We start from the raw sequence: 25,853 nt of genomic DNA on the forward strand, positions 1-25,853 counted from the left end.
AGGTTCTCACCCAAGATTTGATGGTACATTGCCCCATCCATCGTCCCTTTGATGCGGTGCAGTTGTCCTGTCCCCTTAGCAGAAAAACACCCCCAAAGCAGAATGTTGCCACCACCATGTTTGACAGTTGGGATGGTGTTCTTGGGGTCATAGGCAGCATTCCTCCGCCTCCAAACACGGCGAGTTGAGTTGATGCCACAAAGCTTGATTTTGGTCTCATCTGACCACAACGCTTTCAACCCTTTCTCCTCTGCATCATTCAGATGTTCAGTGGCAAACTTCAGACGGGCCTGGACATGTGGTTTCTTGAGCAGGAAGCACTGCAGAATTACAATTTTTGTCGGCGTAGTGTGTTACCAATTGTTTTCTTGGTGACTGTAGTCCCAGCTGCCTGGAGATCATTGACAAGATACTCACGTGTAGTTTTGGGATGATTCCTCACTGTTCTCATGATCATTGACACTCCACGAGGTGAGATCTTGCATGGTGCACCAAACCTAGGGAGACTGACAGTTGTTTTGCGTTTCTTCCATTTGCGAATGATTGCACCAACTGTTGTCACCTTCTCACCAAGCTGCTTGGCGATAGTTTTGTAGCCCAGTCTAGCCTTGTGTAGGTCTACAATCTTCTCCCTGACATCCTTGGACAGCTGTTTGGTCTTTGCCATGGTGGAGAGTTTGGAATCTGATTGTTTGATTGCTCCTGTGGACAGGTGTCTTTTATACAGGTAACAAAATGAGACTAGCAGCACTCCGTTTAAGAGACTGCTTCTAATTTCAGCTTGTTACCTGTATGAAAGACACCTGATAGCCAGAAATCCTGCTGAATGATAGGGGATCAAGTACTTGTAAATCAGTGCATAAGTTGTTAGACACGCATTTCTTTTGAATTTTTTGTTGCTATTCTGTCTCTCAGTGTTACAATACACCTACCATTCGATTTTTAGACTGATCATTTCTTTCTGAGTGGGCAAACATTCAAAATCAGCAAGGGATCAAATACTTATTTCCTTCAATGTATCTTTATCACTTTTTTGGCAGAAACTTCTGCATCCACATCGATCGATGTTAAATGGAAGAAGCTGCTAACTTATTTTTTTGCATTTAGCCTACGGGCTGAACAAAAAGAGAACTTTGCATGCATGCTCAACAGTAGACGTGGTTGGATGCAGGGTCTTAGATTTGAATGGTGAGCATACCACACACTTTTTCTGGCAGAGATTTCTTCTTTTTTTCATTCAGCCCACAGGCAGCATGAAAATAGAACATTACATGTATGCCCAACAAGGACCAGCATTATAAAAATTTCATTTGGGTACAATGTTGCATGACTGAGCAATTGCCAGTTAAATACATATAGCACTGAATAGCAAAACATGCTCTGGTCATGAAGGAAGGAAATCAAGTGGTTAAATACATTTTTTTCTTATTAATCTACATTCAGTACTCCATAATGAGAAAATGAAAACAGAATTTTAGAAATGTTTGCAAATTTATGAAAAAGGAAAAACTGAAATATCACATTGTCTTGCCAGGGATGTTGAATTCCTATCGCCCGACGCCTGGGACATGTAGTTCTAGGCGCCGGCCAGGTAATTTTTATTTTCACTGTCACGAAGTGCCTGCTCCTCTTCTGCCACCCCCCACCCCCCCCCCTGGTGCTTGTGTCTCCCCTGTGTCCCCTCACCCTCTTCTCATCCTGTTGCAGCCTTTGAAGTTAGGCTGCACAGGATGAGAAGTGTCACCTCTCCCCCCCTGCCTCTTGTCACCTCCTCACATTCTGATGCATCCTTTGAAGACAGACTGCGCAGGATGGGAGGAAAGTGACCCCCAGCCGGGGGTTCCGGCGTGGTGGGCGACCTGTCTCTGCGCACCCCCGGCGGCCGCAGAGCCGGCACGTGGCTTCCCGTGCTCTGCGCCTGCTGGAGACAAAGGACGCGCTCCCGAAAGCGCGGCCAGAGTCAGGGGGCGTGCCTCGTTGCCCCGGCAACCCAACGCTGGGCCGGCCGTTGCCAGGGCAACAGGGAAGCATCCTGCACCAGCTTAAGAAGGCCAGCACGGGACCCAGGTGGGTGCGTGTGCTTGTTCCCTGCTCGGGACAGGGTGCTGTGCGGGGTCTGAGCTGAGGTCAGACCCCACAGCCGAGACCCTGTTGAGTCCCTGTGAGCCTGCTGTGTCCCTGGCAAGCTGACCGCCCTGTTGGTCCCCTGCTCTTGAGAGAAGCTCTGTGTGGGGTCTGAGCTGAGGCCAGACCCCACAGCCAGGACCCCTGCTGAGTCCCTGTAGGCCTGCTAGTTGTCCCAGGAAATCTGACTGCTGTGAGGGTCTTTGACCGCTGCTGTCCCTGGAAAGCTGACCGCTGTGAGGGTCCCTGTCTGCTGATCGCTGTTGTCCCTGGAAAGCTGACTGCTGTGAGGGTCCCTGTCTGCTGATCGCTACTATTCCTGGAAAGCTGACCGCTGTGAGGGTCCCTGTCTGCTGATCACTGCTGTTCCTGGAAAGCTGACTGCTGTGAGGGTCCCTGTCTGCTGACTGCTGCTGTCCCTGGAAAGCTGACTGCTGTGAGGGTCCCTGTCCGCTGACGGCTGCTCTCCCTGGAAAGCTGACCGCTGTGAGGGTCCCTGTTTACTGACTGCTGCCGTCCCTGAAACCGTGAGTGTTCCTGCACATTGTGTGCTGGTTTCCCCTGGAAACTACCTGCCGTGAGTGCCCATACTAGCCGCATGCAGCAGAGTGTGCAACTGTCCCTATTGTGTGCCCTATTGCCCTTGCCCATACAGAATTAATGTGTCACTAAGCCTGGACTGCCCCATTGTACGCCCATATTCCCCTTGCCTGGGCTGCCCCCATTGAATATCCAGACTATTGCTTGCTTGAACTGCCCCTGTTGTGTACCCGGATTATTATCGCCTGGACTCCTCCCTCTCCTCCCCCCTCTTTGGGTACCTGGATGCTACCTTCCTGCCCTGATTGAGTGCCTTCCATAGTTCAATAAAGCTTTGTGTGTTTACCATCTTCTTTGTGTTTTCTGTCCTGCCTATGCTTCCGTCACATTTACCTTCAGCCCTGCTGCGGGCAGTCTCCTGGGCTCCACTTGCCCATCTGTGGGCCTGGGACTGGCTCACCACCAGTGGCTAGAGGGCAGGGAGGAGAGGACACGTCCGCTCCCCTCTCCTTCTTGTCCTGACCCAGAAGTAGCGTTATGATATCACTTCGGGGTCCCTGTTGTGAGATTCCCGGCAATTGAGGCCGGGAAAGAATGTAATGCAGTGTGATGTGCACTGCATTACATTCAGGGATGCAGAGGGGAAGGAAACATCCAGGATCTTTTAGACCTTGGATGTCTCAATAAAGAGAACCTGTCACCAAAAAAAATCATCACATAGGGGACATTGTCCCCTATGTGATGAAAAAAAAATTAGGTAAAAAAAAATTTTTTTTCTCTAATTGTAAAAAATGAAAGTTACACCCGAGCAAATAACACCCCCCCAAAAAAAAGACCCCCCCCACGTATGTACAAACGTAAAAGTACACGCTGGGGTGCCTATGCATTAAAACGTCGATTGCGATACACGTGTTACATATCGCCGCTCACGTCAGAATGAGAACAATAATTCTAGCACCAGTTCTCCTCTGTGACACTATACTAATGGCCTAGCTTTAAAAGCATCACCTATAGAAAATATAGGGTACTGAAGTTTGTCGCCATTTCACGAGTGCACGCAAATTTAAGGTTGAACAAGATGAATATCTATTTATTCGATGCAACCTCGTCTTTTATATTGTACAAAAATATAGAGTAATTTATTGCTTTTTTTTGTGCCCTAAAGTTAACTAACTTGTATTATTTACTGAAATTTTGTGGTAATATCATGTGACATAAAAAATTGGAACTACCACTATTTTATTCTCTAGGGGTTTCTTTCAGAAAATATATCATGTTTGGGGGTTTTATGTAATCTTCAGGCCTAAAATTATTTTTTTTAATCTTGTGCAAAAAACGCAAAAACGGCTCTGGCAGTGAAAGGGATCAAGGATAAGCCTGACACTCCCCTTTCCTGACAAGCACCCAATCAGTGCTCATTACACTGCATGGTGTCTCTCCCTGCTAGTCCCCGGGTGCAGTGCTAGAGACAGGCAGGGAGCGGAGGAGGACATAAACAGCGCAATGTTAAAAATATTAAATGTTTAACCATAAAGCTCCTTTTGTTTTTAAATATCACCTCCGATTTATATATGGTTTTGGTTAAAAAATGTTTTTTTTTTACTGAACAAGTGTATTGTCATGAGGGACAAGTAGATTGGAGCACCGATTTAGTACCTTGGACAAGTATTTTTTTCAAAAATTTCCACACCCCTGCATGCATATCCAGACTCTTTGCAATAGGAAACATGAAAGCTCCCAGAGTTTGCAAAAGCTCTTTTGCAAGCTCCAAGCGGGGTTTAAAAGATAAGTTCACCTTAATAAAATGCAGGTAAAAAAATGTGCATTTGTTATTTTTTTGTGTTAGAAGCCTGTAAAGCATTACACCAGCGATTAGCAGATTGCTGGTACCATGCAGGTCTCCTGCACACTGTCAGTGTATTTGCTTGCTTGTACATTCCATACGGGCAAGCCGATACTTGCTGAAGGGAAGACTGAATGAACTACCATGGCGCTCATGATGCTATGGTAGTTCATTGAGGACTGCAAGCTGACAGCCGCTAAAGCTGTTGAGATTTGTAGTCTATTCATTCACAGAACACTGTGAATCAATTATGCAGCCATATGGACTGCGTTGTTTTTGAAAACTGCCAGCTAGTATGGGGAACCTCTCCCCGTACTTCTGTCACTATATGCAAATTTGTTGGTTCCTGTGGTGAGCTGTTCCCTCTAAGACAAGGGCTAACTTCCCATCCGAGTGCCCTGGACGAATTTGGTCCAGTTTAACCCTTTGGCCGCCTTCCATTCTCAGCTGTTTAATGCTTGATTGTCTGTTACCAGTTTTCATCTGGTGAGTGTACATCCGAGAGAGGTGGTGGATTCTTTTGTGTGATCATCAGCAAATTTGCACTCTGCACCTTAATTATACTGCGCCTTATGGTTTCATGGACAATTGCTTCCATTTATGAATATTTGACTATATAAATAGCACGTTTAACAACAGACATTGATGCAGAATTTTATCCTATTTATATATCTCAGATTTTATATGTTTATTGTATTATCATTTACTACTGCACTTTACTTCACGGATCACCACGGACATTATTGTATTTAGATTCTGCCCGTGATACACTTTATTGTTTGGCATTTGCTTTTTGAGCTGTTTAGCTGATATTTTCATGCTTTTACTTGATGCACTTTACTGTTTAACTGAGCTCATTGCATTTATGATGCACTTTACCTTATTGTTTGATTTTTAGATTTCGCATTTACTAATGTGACATTTAAGTTTTACCTTTTTCACATATTTGCAAACATTTTTAAAATTCTGTTTTCACTTTTTCATTATGGGGTACTGTGTGTAGATTAATAAGAAAAAAATGAATTTAAACAACTGTAGTATCAGGCTGCAACATAACAAAATTGAAAAATATGAAGGGAGTCTGAATACTTTATGAATGCACTGTATATTCAGGTAGATGTATGTTGTATTATGTTTGTTATATTCCAATACAGAGAATTTAATACTATGCTTTCCATTAAACCAGGGCTTAAAATATCAAGTCCTGAGGTACTAGCCAGGCCTTAGATTTACTCTCCACCAACAAACACACACAAACAGAGACACCTGTACACACACACACAGACATGTACATACACACACACACACACATACACACACAGAAACATGGGCACACATGCACAGAGACACATGTACACACATACAGACACATGTATACACACACAGGCACGTACAGACACACATACACACAGATACATGTACATACACAGAAATACACACACACATGTACATACATACGCAGACCCATGTACACACAGACACATGTACGTACATACACACAAACACACACACACACATGTACATGCACACACACACACACACACACACACATGTACACACACACAGACACGTGTAAACACACACATACATGTACATACATGCAGACAAACACACACACATACACCCCCCCCATAAAAAGTTGCCTTACTTCGTTGTTCACTCACAGATCCGGGTAGTGCACTCTAGGGGGAGGCAGAGAGCACAGCACACACTCCTTGCTTTGCTTTCACTGCGCTCAGCTATTGAGCAGTCTGACGGCTCCCAGTGCCAATGACAGATGCAGCCTGAGATCCGAGCCTGCTCAGCAAGATGGCCCCACCATAATTTCCACTCGCCATTGGCGAGCAGGTGAGTGGAAATTTCAAGCCCTGCATTAAATTATATAGATTTATTTTCTTCACGCTGATATTTTACGTTAATCTGCTTTTTACTGATTTTCCAGCTGAGAAGTGACACTGCTATACTCTTAATCATAGGCAATATTATGTACAATCAATAAATAGGTTCAACATATACAAGTAAACTGTTGTAAAGCTTATTTGAGCACAGTATAAAACGTGCCTGTTCTGTCTACATTATTTCAGTGAGCACAGTTACAGCATGTTCTGTCTACTAGCTTTGTTTGAGATCAGTTCCCCTTTTCATGTGATGACATAAAGGTTCATAAAGGATGTTCACAAAGGAAGACATTTATTGCCATGTTTAACATGTAGTTTGATCAGATCACGTGATATAATGTGACCTGATTGCATTCATACTGCAATGATGTATTTTATTGGGAATAAGGAATTCAAGCTTTCAGGCTATGTTTATATGAAAGTCATAGCAGGTCAGAACACTTTATTTATTACATAGGATAAGGGATGATGAAAGTGAAACAGGTAGCATACCATATTTGAACTGTAAATTTCTCAAGTTCATGTATTTTACATATGTTCTTCTAATACAAAACATCTTTTCCAATTTAATTTGTAAAAAATGTACTTATTTTTATGAATATTATAAGTAAAGGTAGATTTTCGTTGCAGTACTGGGGTCCTAGTTTTGTTAGCTTCAAAAATTCTATTTGCACTAACTTATGTTCTGATTTTGCCTAGGTTTCCTCCAGGCACTCTTCTTTCTTCCAAGAATTCAAATACATAGCAGTATTATAAATTACTTTCACCCAAACTAGCATGTGAATAAGGACATTAGATTGTAACCTCTTCTGGGACCAGGAATTTAGGGAGAGGTCTCTCTAAGTACTCTGTCATACTGCATAGATCAACATGGGCTCAATGCAAGGGCGCATAGAAAACAATTTGTGCCCTCTTAACACCACAATGCTATGTTGAGGTGGGTAGTGGTGCATTGTGTAAAAATCCATGTTGTATTTTTTGCGTAGCGCAACTCTCTTCACCAAATTGTGTAAATCAGTGCATACACTTGAATGAAATGTCATTTTGTGATACTTTAATAAAGTTACAAAAAATAATAAATATAAAGTATATAAATATAATAAAGTATATAAATATAATAGCTTGATACAAAACACTACTGGCAATTCTAAGGCTTATGGGGCCATTACATTCAGCATATGCACAAGAAAGTACTATATGTTAAATTGAATTTGACGTAATGAAAATTGCTTTAGGACATCTTCCACACTTTTGGAAACATTTTTAGATAGTCAAATTAGATGTTATGTTGATTGCACCACATCCAATATACTATGCAAGACATAACGGAATTGATTTCATGGCCCGAAAATATTGCATATCATATTATATATTGCCACTGCTTCAGGTCTCAACCCTTCTAGACTAATAATTTAAACTTTAGTAAAATTAAGGAACAATTTGGCATTGTCAAATCCTCCAACCTGTATATACATAGGGGAAAGAGGTGCTGTGTGTCCTCTTATCCAAATAATGAAGTGTATGGACAAAATATTGTATTTTTTCCTACCTGTCACTTTTCTAGGTGTGCCCCTTATGATAAAGTAAATTACCAAACCAGCAACTGATCCATTTTGGTAATAAGCACTAATGTTTGTATACATTACATAGATATGATACAATTTAAAGAAAAATTATCACCAGAACTTGAAAACAACCAGTTGAATTCATCAGGTGACCCAGAGCACATAGCACCTGATTCTGTTAAGAGCTGTACTGTGGTTGGACAATGAAATACTTTTTTTTTATTTCTGTAAGTGCTAGCTGTAGCTTCACCCCATGCGGAAACCCAAATTATGGGTCTTCTCATGGGAAGAGTTACAGCCAGCACCCTCTCTTGGTTCACATCCCTTGAATCCTAACAGCTGCAGTGAGTAGTTGCATTAGACACAGACCCATAGTGATTCTTTCCCTGCCAGAGACAGACTTTTACGGGCACAGAGAGACTGGATCTCAGATTCCATCAGAAAGAAGAAGGCAGTTAAATCCCGGAGGTGCTGAACTGGGATGAGGAGCTGCAGATAAAAGAAGACAGACTTGGCAGACAGACAGTGATGGGGTGGATAAGGGGCAGAGCAACATGCAGAGCAGAGGGGACCTAGCCAGCTGCTGTTCTGTCATACCAGCATAATGTAACAAAAATGGAAATTAAAGTTTTGCATCACTACTAAGGGTAAACTGTATTCTAATAAAAGTCAGAAGGACAATCCAAAAAATAGTCAGTGCATTTAGGGGGTCCAAGAACACCTTCATCATCAAGGCTTGATTGATAACAGTGTGAATAGACTAGAAATGAACTGGATGTTTAATGTTATTTTTTTCCCAGTGTGATTGCAAGCACAGGTATTGTGAGGATCTGGTTTGGCAGCAAATACTTTGTCCCCTGTGGGGCAGGATGGGGAAACCTTTTATGGTGAAACTCCTTTTTGAATAGCAATAGGATTGTTAAGGTAAATGAACTGCATTCACCCTAACAATCCAGACATGTGCAAATTGTTTCTAAGTGGGAGAATTACTAAAACTGGGTGAATCTGGTGCAACTGAGTGTAGAATCTGGTGCAACTGTACATAGTAGCCAATCAGCTTCTAATTTCAGCCTGTTCAATTCAGCTGGCAATAAAACCTGATAGCTGAATGGTTTCTATGCAGAGTTGCACCAGATTTTGTGCCCTCCAGTTTTAGTAAAGTATCCATGTGCATGGTTGGGTTGGTATTTGAAGCAAGCAGCTGTTCACTGGGCTAGGTGAACATTCTACTCCTTTACTAAGTTAACCACAAAGACCAATTTCATAGGATCAGAAAGCTATTGAAATATTAATATTCCTCTTTCAGATGCAGATTACTTTACCTATAGAGCAGATCTCAAAGCTCTAAAAATGTTTTCATTTCAGATAACAGAATTACAAGCAGAGAGAGAGTGGGGCTGAGACCACATGTCTCCTTGGAAGAACTGTTGCTATTCCAGACTAGATGCAGGGGTGATTAGGCAAGTGTTCCTATATGTTAATAGTATATTTATTGCTTATAGCTTCTGAGTGTTTATATGTATATATTTTTAATGACTGGTGAAAGAAGTACTATCTGTTCCCTTGTTGTTATCTCACGTATAATATACCAGATAGTTCGGGTTGTGACCTGGTGCGTGTGTTGCATGTTAGTAGGTGAACCTGTTTATTACAATAGAGTTTATATGCAGCTCCTTTTCTTGTTCAAACATTTTATTAACAATTAAACAATGTGACAAGGACAGGTAGACATTACCAATGTACACTGGGCTTTGTACTGATTACAAGAGATAAAAAGTAAAAGACGCAGCACCAATGTCATTACATTTCAGATAGTGACATATGATTAGAAATTATTAACAAAAGATGTTGCAAATTTGACCAGTCAGGGTAATGGCTAACTGGAACATTATAGGGGGATGGGGAAATGTAGAGGAGGGTCAAACAATGCAGCTCCTTTTCATCTAGTTGACCCTGTCCCTTCTAGTCCGAAGGGCTCAGCAACCAGCTGAACCTGTTTATTACAATAGAGTTTATATGCAGCTCCTTTTCATCTAGTTGACCTTGTCCCTTCTAGTCTAGTTTTAGCTCAGGGCTCAGCAACCAGCTTAGACTAGAGCATCTGATGGCCACTTGGTAGTTACAGAGCTGGTTGCATGACATATTAGCCGCTACTAGGGACTGAGCACAGAGTAGATAGGCTGACCCTGAGTTCCAGTGTCACACCACAGTTTCTGCTGGTGAGAAGATACATTCCAGGCTGGCTGGACAATGGCTGTAGTGTCTTTCGATCACCGCAGATCTTGTCTTCAGGTCTCTGACACCTAGACAGACTCTGCATCGTGATTATCCTCAGGGGCTCCTACAACTGGATTTTTGCTGCAACATCCAGTTCTGGAAGTATCTTTATTAATAACTATGTATACACAGGCATTTGTGCACAATTCCACCAGGACTCTTGCGGGGCCCTTTGCTAATAATACCTGTTTGTACATTGGATGCATCTACTATTATTAATATTTTCTAATAAAGCTTGTATTATTTCCACACTGGTATGCATCTATATACTTATGGTTAATGTTATATTCTGGTTGCAGTAGTTCCTCTGCTCCCAAATATTTCAATTAGAATACTGGTTAATTTCTCAGGAAGGGAATCCCCTCTGTTCACAGAGGCCCTGTCCTGGGTGGAGGCACTGCCAGCTTTATTAGAAAACTACTCTTCCACTTAGCAAAAGTTCTGTTTCTCTTATTTACCTACAGGTTTAGTGAAATATCCTGTTTGGAGAGGACCATTTCTCATATTACTCCAAAAGAGGGCTACAATAATATATCGATAAATAAGCATGAATGCAACAGTTAGGAATACTGTCCAAGATGCCACATCAGTTACTTGGTAGGTGTGATGGGTAAAACGTAAGGTGTTGCAGATCATAATGATCTGCAAGTGAATGTAGCTGTGTAATATTTAGTGCAGCTTTGCTGTTTGTAATCTCTTGAACATAAACATACATGAGGATTGTGGTTTTAATTACATTTTATCAGACTCATTTACATAGGAATACAAGGTAATCATGTTGTACAAATTGCAGTAGGCTGCGGCAAGCAGATCTCATCATTTTTATTATCTGACACTGAAATAATATTGCTTGGTATGACTTTGCATAATCTTACTTATTATTAAATTAGCTCATATGAATACAGTATGTTTCAGTCCAAACAAATGGAAAGTTAGCCTGGTTGCTACAAAGGGGATGTAAAACTATATGCTGTTACAAAATCATGCCTGATAAGTTAAGGCGCACATAAAGTTGAGATTTCAGGAAATCTTCCTAAGTTTTGACTTTTCTAGATACAACATAAATCTCAAAATATTCATTCTTCAACATAAAAAAATCTTATTTTATTTTTTTTACTGTATTTTAAAAAGTAGCTAGAATGGATACATGTTTATGACAATAGAGCAATTGGTGTCGATTCTGTGAATGTGGACTGTATTAATTCATCCCTGTTGTAAAATTCTGGATTGTGGGGCTAATCAGTCAAAATAATAACAGGGTATTTCAGATTCCCTATAGCATTCTCTTCCCTCATAGACTATTACTGTAAAAAAAAAAAATGATTTACTGATGTGTAAAGTGATATAAGAGGAGGTGAAGTGAGGTTACAAATTGATTCGATATACCTGGAAGTGGGGTGAAGTGAACCTGTGTTCATCTCAATTATTTATTATTACAACGGGAAGGAGTTATGTCCTCTGTCACATGTTTAATAATATCCTTTGAGAAGATTTCACTAGCAGATTAGTGGTAAGGGTTTGTTCTACTATATGACATAACACACCTAAATCCTGAGCTGGAAGCATTTAACAGAGAGATCTTGGATTTCTTACTAAAACAAGGATACAGAAAAAAAATCAATGACGTGTTTTAGATATCTGAGGTCTTATTGAATGTATATAAAAGGCTCAACTGAAGATGAGATTACAATCAATATAATTTTATAGCTGTCATAAATAACTCTATAGGAATCCTTTTATATTTGGTGCTCTTGGACACAATTGGGGTTTAACTGGCACTATAACTTTAATCATGTGAAGTGGTATGTCTGCATAGCTGATGATGAGTTTTCATACGACATTTTACTCCATTTCTGCATATTTTGCATGAATTAACATATGGAAATAGAAAAAAGCAGTATAGGTATCAGAAGAAAAATGGGGTATTATCAGAAGTGCAGTTACAGGGATTTTTGTGCGAATAATTCACAGTAATTTTACCATTCTTTTTTTTTAATACATTTTTTGGCCATGACTATTATAACATCACATATGTAAAAACAGTGAATGGGGAGAAGATAGTCCAACAAACACATTACACCTACCCACCTAAGCCATGTAGGTCCAGATGGTAACTAATGTAAATAGCAGTGCATTTCCTGCACCTCATCATAGTTAATTTGTGTAAATTACAAAGGCCATGTGCCTAAAAGCCTGACCTAAAGTATGTTCTCACCTGAGAACCCTCTTGTATTGCTGTCCATGAGGCACTTTGTTAGGCTGTACTGAATACCAGACATGTCACCACAGCAGACGGTATTACAAAAGGTGCTGTATAAGATTCTGAACTGATGTACCAAACAGTCAAAAGATGTATGTGTTTTACAATTGTGTCATATTTGTTGCAATTATTTGACCTGCATTGGATAATGAACAGTGTAATAAAGAAAGTGACATGAAACAATATCCCAATTTTTCACAAACAATCCATACACATCTACTACCTAAAGTTATTGTAAACCTACATTTTTGATTTATTTTATTTAAAAATTATTATTTTATTTAAAAATAACAAACATGTCATACTTATCTTTGCACCTTGATCCTCCTCAGCTTGGGTCCCCTGCTGGCACTCCTGGCTCCTTTTCACTGCTTAGTGACCCCATAGCAAGACGCTTACTCTGGGGACACTCTTGCATACTTGCTCCCGAGCACCGCTCTGTGTCTCCATTGACACACAGAACACAGCTCGGCCTGCCCCCCCTGCCTCTCCTCATTGGCTGTAATTGACAGTAGAGAAGCCAATTGCTCTGATCCAGTGAGGAGAGAAAGAGTTGAGAGAGCCACTGATCTTGTGTACATCGCTGAATCAAGATTGGGCTTAGGTAAGAATAAGTGGGGCTGGGAAGAGAGCAGACCATGGAAGGTTTTTGACCTTATTGCATAGAATGCATTAAGGTCAAAAACCTTCTAGCTTTACACCCACTTTAATGAACTTGCAATCCATTTTTCAATAAATAATTTCTTACAGTTTTTTTGCCTCCTTGTAATACAGTCCTTGTCCTGACATGAGTGTTTAAAGCAAAAGATGTATAGTATTAGTGACTTCTATTTCAAATGAATTCAAGTGTTCCTGTTAAACTCTTCAAATGAGTTCTGAAGTCATATTTGCTTACATTGTTTTTTAAAAATGTAATCCCTTCTCCAAGAGGTGCATTTCACAAACTTAACACATCATTATAGGAATCCTTATTTTTATTAACCACTTGCCCTCCAGAGGATTTACCCCCCATTCCTGACCAGACCATTTTTTGCATTACGGTGCTGCGTTACTTTAACTGACAATTATGTGGTCATGCAATGCTGCTCCCAAATAAAATTTACGTCCTTTTTTTCCCCACAAATCGAGCTTTCTTTTGGTGGTAATTGATCACCTGTGCGGTTTTTATTTTTTGCGCTATAAACAAAAAAAGACTGACAATTTTGAGAAAAAAACTATATTGTTGACTATGCTATGTCCAGTAAAAAAAATTAAAAAATCTAATTTCATCATAAATTTAGGCCAAAATGCATTCTGCTAAAAAAAATCCCAATACGTGTAAATTAATTGGTTTACGTGAAAGTTATAGCATTTACAAATGGCGGTATATATATTGGAATTTTTTTTTTTTACTAGTAATTGCAGCGATCATCAACTTGTAGCGAGACTGCGGTGGGACTGCGGCGGGCATTCTGACACTGGGGGGAACTGACTTGGTGTCACTGACATCCCCAGTGACACCAATACAGTGATCAGTGCTAATAAAAAGCACTGCCACTGTACTAATGGCACTGGGCAGGAAGGGGTTAACATGTGGGGTGCTCAAAGGGTTATCTGTGTGCTGTGTATGTGCTTTACACTGCAAGCACACTGCTTTGTATGGCTCTGCTATGCTATGCAGAGCCATACAAAACAGTGTGCAGGAGCTGACAGGGGAGAGATCTGTGTTGTTTATACACAGGTCTCTCCCCCATCGGTAATACTCAGCGATCACCGGGTTCCGGTGAGCAATCACCATCTGAGACCCGGTGATTGACAGCTGAGGCTGTGTGTGCCCCCTATGTATATATGCGTGAATGTGCGCACTCGTGCCGCTCTGTAGCAGTATTTCTGCTGTAGGGCATCGCAGAAGAGGTTAAAAAAAACACTGCTATTTACAGCTACGTCCAATGAAATTTGAAACACCCACTCATATGGCTGAAGAAAAAGAGCCTTATCTTTATGTTCATGCTTTGTGAACTGAGCTTAATGTGTGTTTACATCTTTTTCGATATTATCTCATTTATATGCTTAGGAATTGCATGAATGGGTTTCTGCATAGTATTTAAATTGGTATGGTCATGAGAGCTGGTGCTTACACTCAGTAGGAGGCTTGGGCAGAGCTATTGCAGCTCTAACCAGTATGATCCTACAACAGTAAACCACTGCTAGGGTGATTTATTCCTGATTCATTACAGCTGCATTTCACTGGAATTTTCTCATAATTACAGACACCTTCAACAGTATTTCATTTTGTGTATGCACAACAGCTGACTTTCCACTTCACTTGTATAGGATCCCCAGCACACAACTAAATAAAAGACAAAGCCGTCTCAATTGGACTAAGAAACTGTTTAGAAACACTTTAGCACCAATCCCCCCCAAAAAAAATCACATTTTACAGTCTTGACTGTTGCTATATTCAGCAATACAATAGTGTTCTTTGGATCTGAATTAAATCACGGACCAAATGGGGGGCCTCAGATACCTTCGGGTACCTATTGGATTTTACAGGTGCTGTAGCTTTTTTTTGCCATGGAAACTGTGAGCTTTCCCTTTGGATTTCCATGAGGAGCAGCCCATGAAAATCAGAAGACACAGCAAACACTAAGATATTGGGAAAACATGCTGCTGAAGTGAACTATTGCAGTATAGGGTCAGGATACAACACTTCTGGCTTGTGATTGGTGATGTAAGTGGTGCTTATTCCATGATTACCAAACAAAAGTTTCGCTGGCCATAGATGGATCAAAAATCAGCCGGTTCAGTATATGTGAGCTGAATTTTGTTTCATCTTTGACTGTTCCTGTTCAAGAGAAGTCAGTCTAATGGTTGGCTTCTCTGGAATGGGAATTTTTGAAAATTTTCCTTAGATCAGCGCTGCAGACAATTAGCTCCAGCACAGCTCATTGTAGTCTAACAGCAGAGAAGTCCCTGCTGTCAGAATACAATAGCACAGCAAGGGGATTCTTTTGTCTACCTCAAATGTGTGGATGGAGGAATTCAATCATTAGTTTTGATTAGCAGGCTGATCATAAGAAAAAAAAATCCATCTTTGGCCTTTGGTAGCGTTATTACATGTGTTTGGTGAAAGAGTTTGATTTCCATGGCCAAATATTTGTTCATGACATATATTGCCCAGGACTGATTTTCAAACATTCTTACTCACTTTGTTTAAGAAGATAAAAATGGGCCTTCCATTAATGTACCCACATCACAGAGAAAGATTTTTTCTATTTGGACCATGACAAAAAAGAATTCTTTGTTTCTACAGCTGTAAATCGGTGAATACTGAATAGGTAGTTAAAGAATCATAAAAAACATGCTTACGGTCTATCTGGTCAGCAAACACTTCACCATAGATCATCCAGTAGGGCATGTAAAAAATGTTCTTTGCCAATTTCCATGAGGGCTCCTCACTGGGAAAGAGGATGGCTTGCCTTGCCACACCAAAACTCATTAGCACCACTAACATAATGATCACAAAGTACATCATGTCAATCATCTGCACAAGTGAGGATACAGAAAGAGAAAAAGGAAAAAGATTAGGAAAAAGGATAGATAATGTTTGACAGTAGATAAAAGGTATCTTATGCACTGCCAAAAATAATAATAAAACAATACTGCAACTGCAAGCTCCCAAAAGTGTTCCCACACAAATCAATAACAAATACAAGATAAAAAGATAGTGCTGCACTTCTCAATATAAAACAATAGATAAGATAAAAACATCCACCAGAGGGTCTAACACATAAACCAACAATTGCTAGTGGGCCAATCAAACAAATGAAAAAATAAATATTTAAATAATACATGTATCTTATAAAAAGGCAACTAATTCACTTAATAATTGGTAAATAAATACCCTGCTGACCCTCTAACACATAACTAAGTAATAAAAATAACACATATATAGTAGTGCATATAACATGTTGAGAATGTCTCGCTAATACATAACTAAAAGTGCTAATATCACAAAGTTCACAAATTACGTGAAACCCGATAAATCAATAGACATCCAACCGATCAACTAGTACAAGCCGTATAAAACAAAATAACCACAAATAAAAATAATTGGATTACATATAGTTTCTAATAACCACCAATCTTAAGTGATATAAATGATCTGCTTTAAGAAACATAAGTTGAATATAAAAATATACCCGGCTACTTCTCCAACCCCAAGCCCAAAGGTTGCTGAAACGCTAAGGAGTAGACAGTGATAGTGAAAGTCCAATGTGATCATATAAACAAGTCCCAAAACGTATCCAACAACATTCAGAAATATAACTTAATTGTAGATCTTCCACTTGTTACACCTCTGTGTCCACCACCACCACCAGGCATGCATGCTTACCTTCACAAGTTGACCTATAAATACTACAGGTCAATATGCGCTCTGTCAAAATAGGATACAATAATTGAATGCTATAGGGCTTATTTTATAGCATTTCATTATTGTATCTTATTTTGTTTTTTTAATGTTGTCATAATCAAGTTGTTGCTTCATAATTAGTGGCTTTTAACCCTGTGGATAGCTCTCAGTGGAAAAACACTCCCTTCAGCACCATGGGGGAGTAATTAGATAGAGAAGGGTTAACTGTTCCTTCCAAGACCAGAGACAGTGTCACGTCAACCCTACTGCCAGCCCGGGCTCACCTTCCCCCAGCCTGCTCACACTGTGTTCACCTGTGTGCCTTGTCGGTCCGGGACTCACAGGCGCCGGTAGTTTTACTGCTACTGGCTATCGACACAACTATCAGCAGCTTCTGCTTGTCCTTCTTTTCTTCTCCTGTGTGCAAACTCTGGTTCAGCCAACAGGGATGGATGGACCAGAATGGCAGAGACAGAAAGCTTATTGTGACATTGGGAACATGTAAGTGCCTTGGATTCTATTATATTTGTCTCAATTAAAGAAGTTTTTCTGCTAGGGGAGTGGTTTCCTTGTTTTTCTTTTCTCTTGCTCCCTACATGGGATCAGAGCGACTTACATAGGATCAGGGCACCTTACATGGGATCAGGGCACATGGGATCAAAGCACCTTAAATGGGATCATGGCACATAGGATCAGAGCTCCTTACATGGGATCATGGCACATGGGATCAGAACACCTTTTATGGGATCAGAGCACCTTACATAGGATCAGGGCACCTTACATGGAATCAGAGTACTGTACATGGGATCAGGGCACAATGAATCAGAGCACCTTACATAGGATCAGGGCACATGGGACCACAGAACCTTACATGGGATCAGGGTACCGTTTGTGGGATCAGGGCATATGAGATCAGAGCACCTTACAAGGGATCAGGGTACCGTAAATGGAATCAGGGGACCTTACCTGGGATCAGAGCACCTTACAAGGGATCAGGGTACCGTAAATGGAATCAGGGCACCTTACCTGGGATCAGAGCACGTTACAAGGGATCAGGGTACCGTAAATGGAATCAGGGCACCTTACATGGGATCGGGGCACCTTACCTGGTATCAGATACCCGGCATCAGAACACCTTACCTGGGATCAGAGCACCTTACAAGGGATCAGGGTACCTTAAATGGAATCAGGGCACCTTACATGGGATTGGGGAACCTTACCTGGTATCAGATACCTGGCATCAGAACACCTTACATGGGATCAGAGCACATTACAAGGAATCAGGGTACTGTACATGGGATCAGGGCACCTTACATAGTATCAGAGCACCTTACATGGGATCAGGATTCATGGATTCAGAGCATATTTGATCAGAGCACATGAGATCAGGGCACATGGCATCACAGCACATGGGATCACAGCACATGGAACCAGGGCACCTTACACGAGATCAGGGCAAATGGCAGGACAGTGGTCTCCTTCATTTGCAGAGCTAAGCAGGGACGTAGCTGTGATGAGTTCTCTTCTGCCATGGTGTTCCCTGCTAGCCACTCCTCCAAGTCTCCCTTCCTATCCATCCCAGGTGATGTCACATACAAGCACTCGGGATGGACAGGAGGGGAGGAGGGGCCAGTGGGGAGCAGTGCTGCACAGCTACACAAGCAGAGCCGCTTGCCTGTGTAGCTGGGCATGTGTCAACATAAGGGATGCAATTTGCCCATCACCTGCTTGTGACTGTCAGGAAGATTGCTGCTGAACCCCTGGGGACCTCTCGCAGAACCCCAGTTGAAAAACAATCGGCAAGATTGATACCATCATGCTGTGTTATAAAGCATTTCTTGGGTGTATTCAGATTCCATGGATTGGTGTTATCCCCCACAAGCAGAGGGACAAGTTTACTTTACTGTTGGGTGAGATAAGCCTCAGGTCCACCTGGGAGGAAAAATATTATCCTGCTCAAAAGCTTATCAAATCAGCAGTCAGGATATTAAAGATGGCCTGGACATTTAGACTAGACATTTAGACTAGAGTTTGGAGTACCGCTAGCCAAACAAAACTACTATATAAATGTTGTTTATATATAAAAAGGTACAGAATTGGTGAAATAGCTAGTTAAAACACAGTCTTATTGTTCAAAAAAATTAATATGGTGAGCAGTAAAACAGTCACCTTTACTAGTAGTAATTGTTATCTAGGTAATTTCTGTTTTAATGAGTGCTTGGAATATCTATGATGTCTAATAGGAAACATTCAACTTTTAGTTATGGCAGCAAGGAAATGGCAGAATGTGTGGTAGTGCATCTATTGATTAGACAATTGTGTATACAGTTCTAAAAAATGCTAAACATTGCAATGTTTACACAACAGGCCCTATAAAAGCATCCTAAGACATAATGAACTAAGACAGGCTGTACATATTTTTGGAAATGTAATTTTTGTTACTGCTATGTTGTACAATTCCAGTTTTAGCACATTTGTGATGTTACCCTTTAACAACAATTCTATCCCAGTAAACTGTATATATTGCAAAGTTTTTAACAAATATAGTTTCAAAGTAGAACCTTTCCCTGTTCTGAAGAAACCGATTCTTGCCTCAGTGAGTCCTTTCTAGAAAAAAGAAAGTCTGTAGGAATGGTAAGGTCTGCCCTTGTCATCACCTGAAGATCATGGTGTTGTGATATGAAAAGGAGCATAATTTACATCCCATAATAGCCAGAATGTCCCAGATAAATTAAATACTTATTACTTTATGTCTCCATTTTGACATATATACAGGCGTGCCTCGGTTTACGAATTTAATGCATTTTCCAGGATGTTTCGTATTGCGAAAAATTTATAAACTGAAATGCAGTTTCCCATAGGAATGCATTGAAAACCGATTAATCTGTTCCAGAGGTAAGAAAAAAGTAAAAAAAAAGTCTTTTATCTATTCAAAACTCTTTAAAGTGCACTTTAAATGCATAAATACTGTACAGGGACATGATTAAAAATTTCCAAAATGGCTCCAAAACTCGATGCAAAAACCGCTCCAACACCTCCACACTCGATGCCATGTGCTACCCACAGACTCCATCATGCATGGGGCCGGCACTATAAACCTCCCAGGTGCAATTCATCCTGGAGAAACTTGCTTCGTATTGCGAAAAAAAATTTGTAAATGCATTGAAAACCAATTAATTTGTTCCAGAGGTCAGAAAAAAGTAAAAAAGAAAGTCTTATCTGTTCAAAACTCTTTGTAAAGTACACTTTAAAGGCACTGGGCTGGTGCTATAAACCTCCCAGGTGCAATGCATCCTGGGGAAACTTGCTTCGTATTGCGAAACAAATTAGCAAACCGAGGCATTATTTTCAATGGATTTTTCATTCGTAAACCGAAAATTACGTTAACTGAGGCGTTTGTAAACTGAGGTACGCCTGTATACTTTTGGGAAAAGCAGTGAGTCAATCATGCAAGCAAACACAGGAACATGTTTTTTATTTTCCAAATAGTTTTTTAGCACAGGTTGAGTGATCGCATTGATATTATGCATTATTGTTGACTTACCATTTTGCCAATCATCATAACATATGGACCAAGATACTTGTTGACACCAAAAATATCAAGCAAGCGTATGTACCAGTAGATGATGTTTACACAGTATATCACTCTCCCGTAGCTGCTGTAAGGTTGCTCTTGTAAGCGAAACACCATTCCAATAGAGAAGAGAAGGATGGAGATGAGATCTGTCACATTCCAGTATTCCTGCAACCAAACCTTAAACTTCTGTAACAGCTTCCCTGGTTCAGACATTAAGATCTGTGTGGAAACACAGCACATGACTACAATTAATACTTGGGACGACAGGAAAGTTATGTCTGATATTATACGTAGTCTATAAACACTATCTACAAACATGCTATTCAGGAGAAAGATCACTAATAAAATGCCATTTATAGCATCAAGGTTCAGCCTCTCAGTAAATATTATAATAATAGTAATAATAATAATAACAATAATAAATAATATAATATTTTTGGTCATTTCTTTCAGAATTTCCCAAGGTGGAATTAATTAGCACTCTTTTAAATTAAATATTTTTTTATTATTCATTAAAATCAGGCAGCGCACAACATGAATGGGACCAAGCAAAACAATTACAGTTTACAATAATACAGAGTATCATTTTGTCAGACTCTAGATACAGAATCATGGATACAGTGTAAACACATCATAAGCAGATAATATACATAAATTATAAGTAAGTATTCTGCAAAATACAACAAATTGCATGTCAGTAACAATACCATTCTTGTCGGTAATGGCACCTTATGTAAATTAAATTACAGGAGTAAGCCCAACCCCAGTAATGACATGTAAAAGTTGTTTTTAAGAGGTCGCATGCACTGGGTATTAAGAGTGGGGCTATATTATCATGTTTAACCTTTTTTTGGATACTCTAAAATGATTATTTTGTGAAACTAGTAGGACTGTTAGGAATTATTCAATAGTTTCCTTTTTTCTCTTTGTTAAACTTTACTGGAACGCCTATACTGTGATATTGTGCAGCTTTTCACTGTACTATTTTTGTTTTTCTTTGTTGTTGTAACTATATTTGTAAAACCAAATAAAAATGTATTATGGAAAAAAAAGGGTGGGGCTAGTGCCCTTATGAGAAAAGAGAGTTAAGCTTGGTACACACTAGCAATTTTTTTTGTGTTCAACCCAGTGGGCTGAATGAAAAAAAAACTGCAGAGCACAGGATGAGCCACTGTACTAACAATCCCATGGCAGTACAGTGATCTCCACCTGCTGAGCTATTGCGTTCTGAAAGGGGAAAGGCCCACAGCCAGAACACACCAGTCAGCACTCTCAGCCATTGACTGAGAGCACTGATCGGATGCCAATTGGCAAATCTTCAGTAAAAGCCGGCCGAATGTTGGCCAGTTTTTACTGAAACGCCCAATGCCACCCAACATTTGGACCCTGTGTACTAGGCTTAAGAGATCGAAATTAGGAAGGGATGGGGAGTCTGCCAGGTAGAAAATCCTTCCCCTTACTGCAGGAGGGTGCCAATGCCTGAAAATACATTTGCTTAGAGCCTAAGCTCCTCTTCTGGTACATTAAATATGTACTTGGTGTAAGAAGGACAAACCTTTTAGGACAAGAAAACATGATTAAACTAGTAGTGCATCAAACACCAGGCAAAGGTATTGTTCACTGTGGTACTGTTAGATATTGCACCAATTCATTTGGGATTCTAAGGGTGAGGCAAATTTGCTCAAAGTTGGGGTTACTTTAGGGATTAAGGTTAAAATGTATGCATAGCCAAAACCATTTCTTTTTTAAAGCTTTGTATAGAGAAAATAAGGGTTAACCCCACTGTCAGTAAGAATTTTTCTTTCCCAGTGGAGAAGCTTCCAATCCCAGAGATGCAGCTGTAGAAAGTTGTCATCTGTCAGAATACAAAGTTGCAGCAGGGGGGAGTCTGTCAGGTTTTTTTTTGTTCAACCACTGGTTGAAAGAAAAAAAAACTTTTCATATATACCCTGCTTTAAGAAACTTGCACAGTTCAGGACTAGAATTAAGTAAGAGTGCTGTAATTAGGAATAAGGAGAACATATCTGGGTTCAGTTCAAGGCAGGTTTGTGAATATTACTAAAATTAGGGTGCTGAATCCAAACCCCACTGTGGCCATTTTCTAGGATAATAGGCAAAGGATTGGCAAACAAATGGCATGGGGGCTGGGCACTGCCCTGTGGGAAAAAAAAGCAAATAAAATCTGTTTGGTAGGGAGCAGTGATTTTAATAATGCTTAAAGCTAATCATTAAAATGCAAAATTCCTTTACATATTATGTCTTAGGGACACCCTACCTGTGATGTGGTGCATTTGTATATTGTATATAACCTACAGGAAAACCGAAATTCACAAAGAAGAATGACATTTAAATTGTTGGTAAATAACAACTCCCATCCATTTTGTTCTGTTTGTAAACAAGGGAGTTGAGGATTGCCTTCATCTATGCCACTGGTATACAGTACATGTTATTGGAGGGACCCCCCACAGAGAAAAAAAAGCATGGGTTTCCCCCTAAAAATACATACCAGACCTTTATCCTTGAACAGGGTCTAGTATGGATGTCAAGCAGCACCCCATGTAAAAATAAAACTGTGTGGGGTCCTGCCAAAATCTCCATACCAGACCTTTATCTGATAGCCATGCAGCCTGGCAGGCTAGGAAGAGGGTGCACTCTCCCCTCCTGAACCATACCAGGCCACATCCCCACATGGGGATGTACTTTTCCAAGGGGGGACCTGGGAAGGCACCATGCACCATGTGGATGACAAAGGCCTCTTTCCCACAGCCCTGCTGATTGTAGGAGTCTGCATGTAAAGGGCTTATGGGAATCTGGAAGACCCCTTTGACATAAGGGCCTGGTGTGAATATTGGGGCACCAATTACCTTTTTTATTTTTTACACAATCACGACCCCTTTGTTTATATTCCCTTGTCAGCCGGCATTACCGAGGTGACAACTGATTGGTTTGAAAGGGGATGATACATGGTTGTTAGGAAGCTGCCTGCTGACAGTGTCCTAACAACTAGCCTGAGGAGACGCTGTCACATTTAGCAGCGGTAGTAATACAGCTGTTAAGTGTTTCACCACTCGCTGTCACTGGAGGTTTCAACATGACTGTATACCAAATTAGTTTGGCTGTTTTCTAAGCCTCCGAGCAAGCAAAATGTGATCTAAATTTTGGTTTTAACCGATTTGGCAGCTTATCCCTAGTTGGTACAAGTAGAATAGTAAGGTAGATCTGGTTTGAGGGCTCATTGAATACTTTTACATAGACTGCAAAAACACACCAGGAAAGAACATCATTAATTGATTATATAGCAAAAGTAGCACTGATTACTGATTACAGGTACTGCATACCTGATAGAGTGCATATAGCATGATGACAACATTACTACTAGTTGTGAGGCAGCTGCTTAGTATTGTCAGAATAAAACTGCTGTCACTGGCAGGATCTCAGGTAAGAAACTTTGCAACAGATACATACATAAAGGCTTTGCTAAAGAAAACTCTATACATTGAGACATGATGTCAAACACACTGAGATATGGTATAGCTTTTGGGTTTACAAACACAGAAAAGATATATTTTTCCATGTTAGACTAATGACCTAATACAAAGTGCATTTTTCTATTTGCTTTTTAGGTTTATAAACCGTTTAAGACAACAGTTGCTGGACTGGAAAAAGTAAAAAGTAAAGTACACTTTTCATTAGGCCATTAGTCTAAAATGGAAAAAGATATCTTTTCTGAATTTTTGACACTTGGAATGTGCCATTTATAGGCTACACACTCAAGCCAACTACCTGTTCAGAATTCACAACCCCATTGTATGGGCCTTCATTGTAATATCTGATAATAAACAACTTTCTATTTTGGATATGAATTAATAATGACTCTAAGCACAATAATGCTTGTCTGTCATAAAACTCTACAATTGAAAAATAAATTTTTCCATTTTGTAATTTTTGTCTTTAAAATGTAATTTGCTTTGACATACATCACTACACAACAATTCCTTTGTGGGACCCAGGCTCTGTCTAACTCCTTTGCCCAACAGCTGTCCCCAGCTGTCCCACCTTTAAGTGCAGATTTTCAAAGGCAAAAATGAACACTAAAATGACAGGTGTGTATTTATTTTATTATTATTATTATTTGCTGATAATTTCTCCTTGCATTTTACTAGCAAACGTGTGCTTGACTTTTTGCATGTATGAAAGCACAAATCCAGGCAAATGAAATCAGTTAGGTAACCTCCAATGCAGTGAGTCAATGTTCATCTGGGATTTATACAGTATAAACCAAACAGATACAGATTTTGCAATCAGGTGGAACCACTGCTTGAAGTGACATTAAAGTGGCAGCAAATACAAGTAGCACCCTCCTAGATCGGTTCTAGGAGTAGATATATTTAGTTCTGGCTCCCAGTATCCAGTGAAGCTGCATTTTGTTGTTAGGTAAATTTGTCTTGTCTCACTGCAATCAGCGTGGCTGCAATTTTGTGTTCGACCAATTCATAAACAAAACAAAAAAAGGTAGCGTATCTGGCTGCTCATCCCTATATGAATGCATATACCCAAAGAACCCCCAGTGGGACTTTAATGCAGCGATAGGATTATACATATATTGAAGGAGACATTTTGTTAAAAAAGATTTTTGTCAACTTTATTACATACAAATTTCCATTATAGTATTAAATACATAATTTCTAAAAAGAATATTGCTCTGACAATATTGTTACAAGAGAACTCTTAATACAAGAATATGAAACTAAACAGAAAAGAGAAAAAACACACCGACGCGTTTCAATCATTTCACATTCTAGCCTCTTCCTCAGGGACATGAGAGACAAAGGGCTTTCTAGTGAAAATATAAGCAATCATAAATGAGTATACCAAAAAAATAAATGGATAAATAATCAAAAAAATAATTTTATCACATAACGAAAAACATTTTTCACTTACAAAAACATATGTCAGAGCAAAAAAGGGATGACTTCCAAAATGGGAGGCTGGACACCATGTTCCTGTGGGGTGCATCATCCAAGAGGACAAGAGTGGTCAGATGTAAGTCACCAGACAACAAGGACTGACAGAGGGGCATCAAAATCCCCTCTGTCAGTCGGGGGATTTTTTCTCTTTTCTGAGTGGTTTCATATTCTTGTATTAAGAGTTCTCTTGTAACAATATTGTCAGAGCAATATTCTTTTTAGAAACTATGTATTTAATACTATAACGGAAATTTGTATGTAATAAAGTTGACAAAAGTCTTTTTTAACAAAATGTCTCCTTCAATACATGTATGATCCTATTGCTGCATTAAAGTCCCTCTGGGGGTTCTTTGGGTATATAGACCAATTTAGTTCTAGCTTACTGTAGTCAGTGCAGCTGCATGGTTTT

At 39.9% G+C, this 25,853-nt stretch overlaps 1 protein-coding gene across 1 annotated transcript in view; it reads right to left on the bottom strand.

The window, feature by feature from the left end:
• Positions 1–25,853, bottom strand: part of TRPM3 (transient receptor potential cation channel subfamily M member 3) — a 500,529-nt gene that overhangs the window by 17,569 nt on the left and 457,107 nt on the right. Inside the window, exons 20-21 of the mRNA XM_089691063.1 lie at positions 20,445–20,696; positions 15,856–16,030 (exon numbers count right to left, since the gene is read on the bottom strand). Coding sequence (XP_089547189.1) covers positions 15,856–16,030; positions 20,445–20,696 — 427 coding nt within the window. The remainder of the gene's footprint in view (positions 1–15,855; positions 16,031–20,444; positions 20,697–25,853) is intronic.

Source organism: Staurois parvus, unplaced genomic scaffold (assembly GCF_062004578.1).
Source record: "Staurois parvus isolate SC_StPar_1 unplaced genomic scaffold, SC_StPar_1.0 ptg000549l, whole genome shotgun sequence".
Taxonomy (NCBI): Eukaryota; Metazoa; Chordata; class Amphibia; order Anura; family Ranidae; genus Staurois; species Staurois parvus.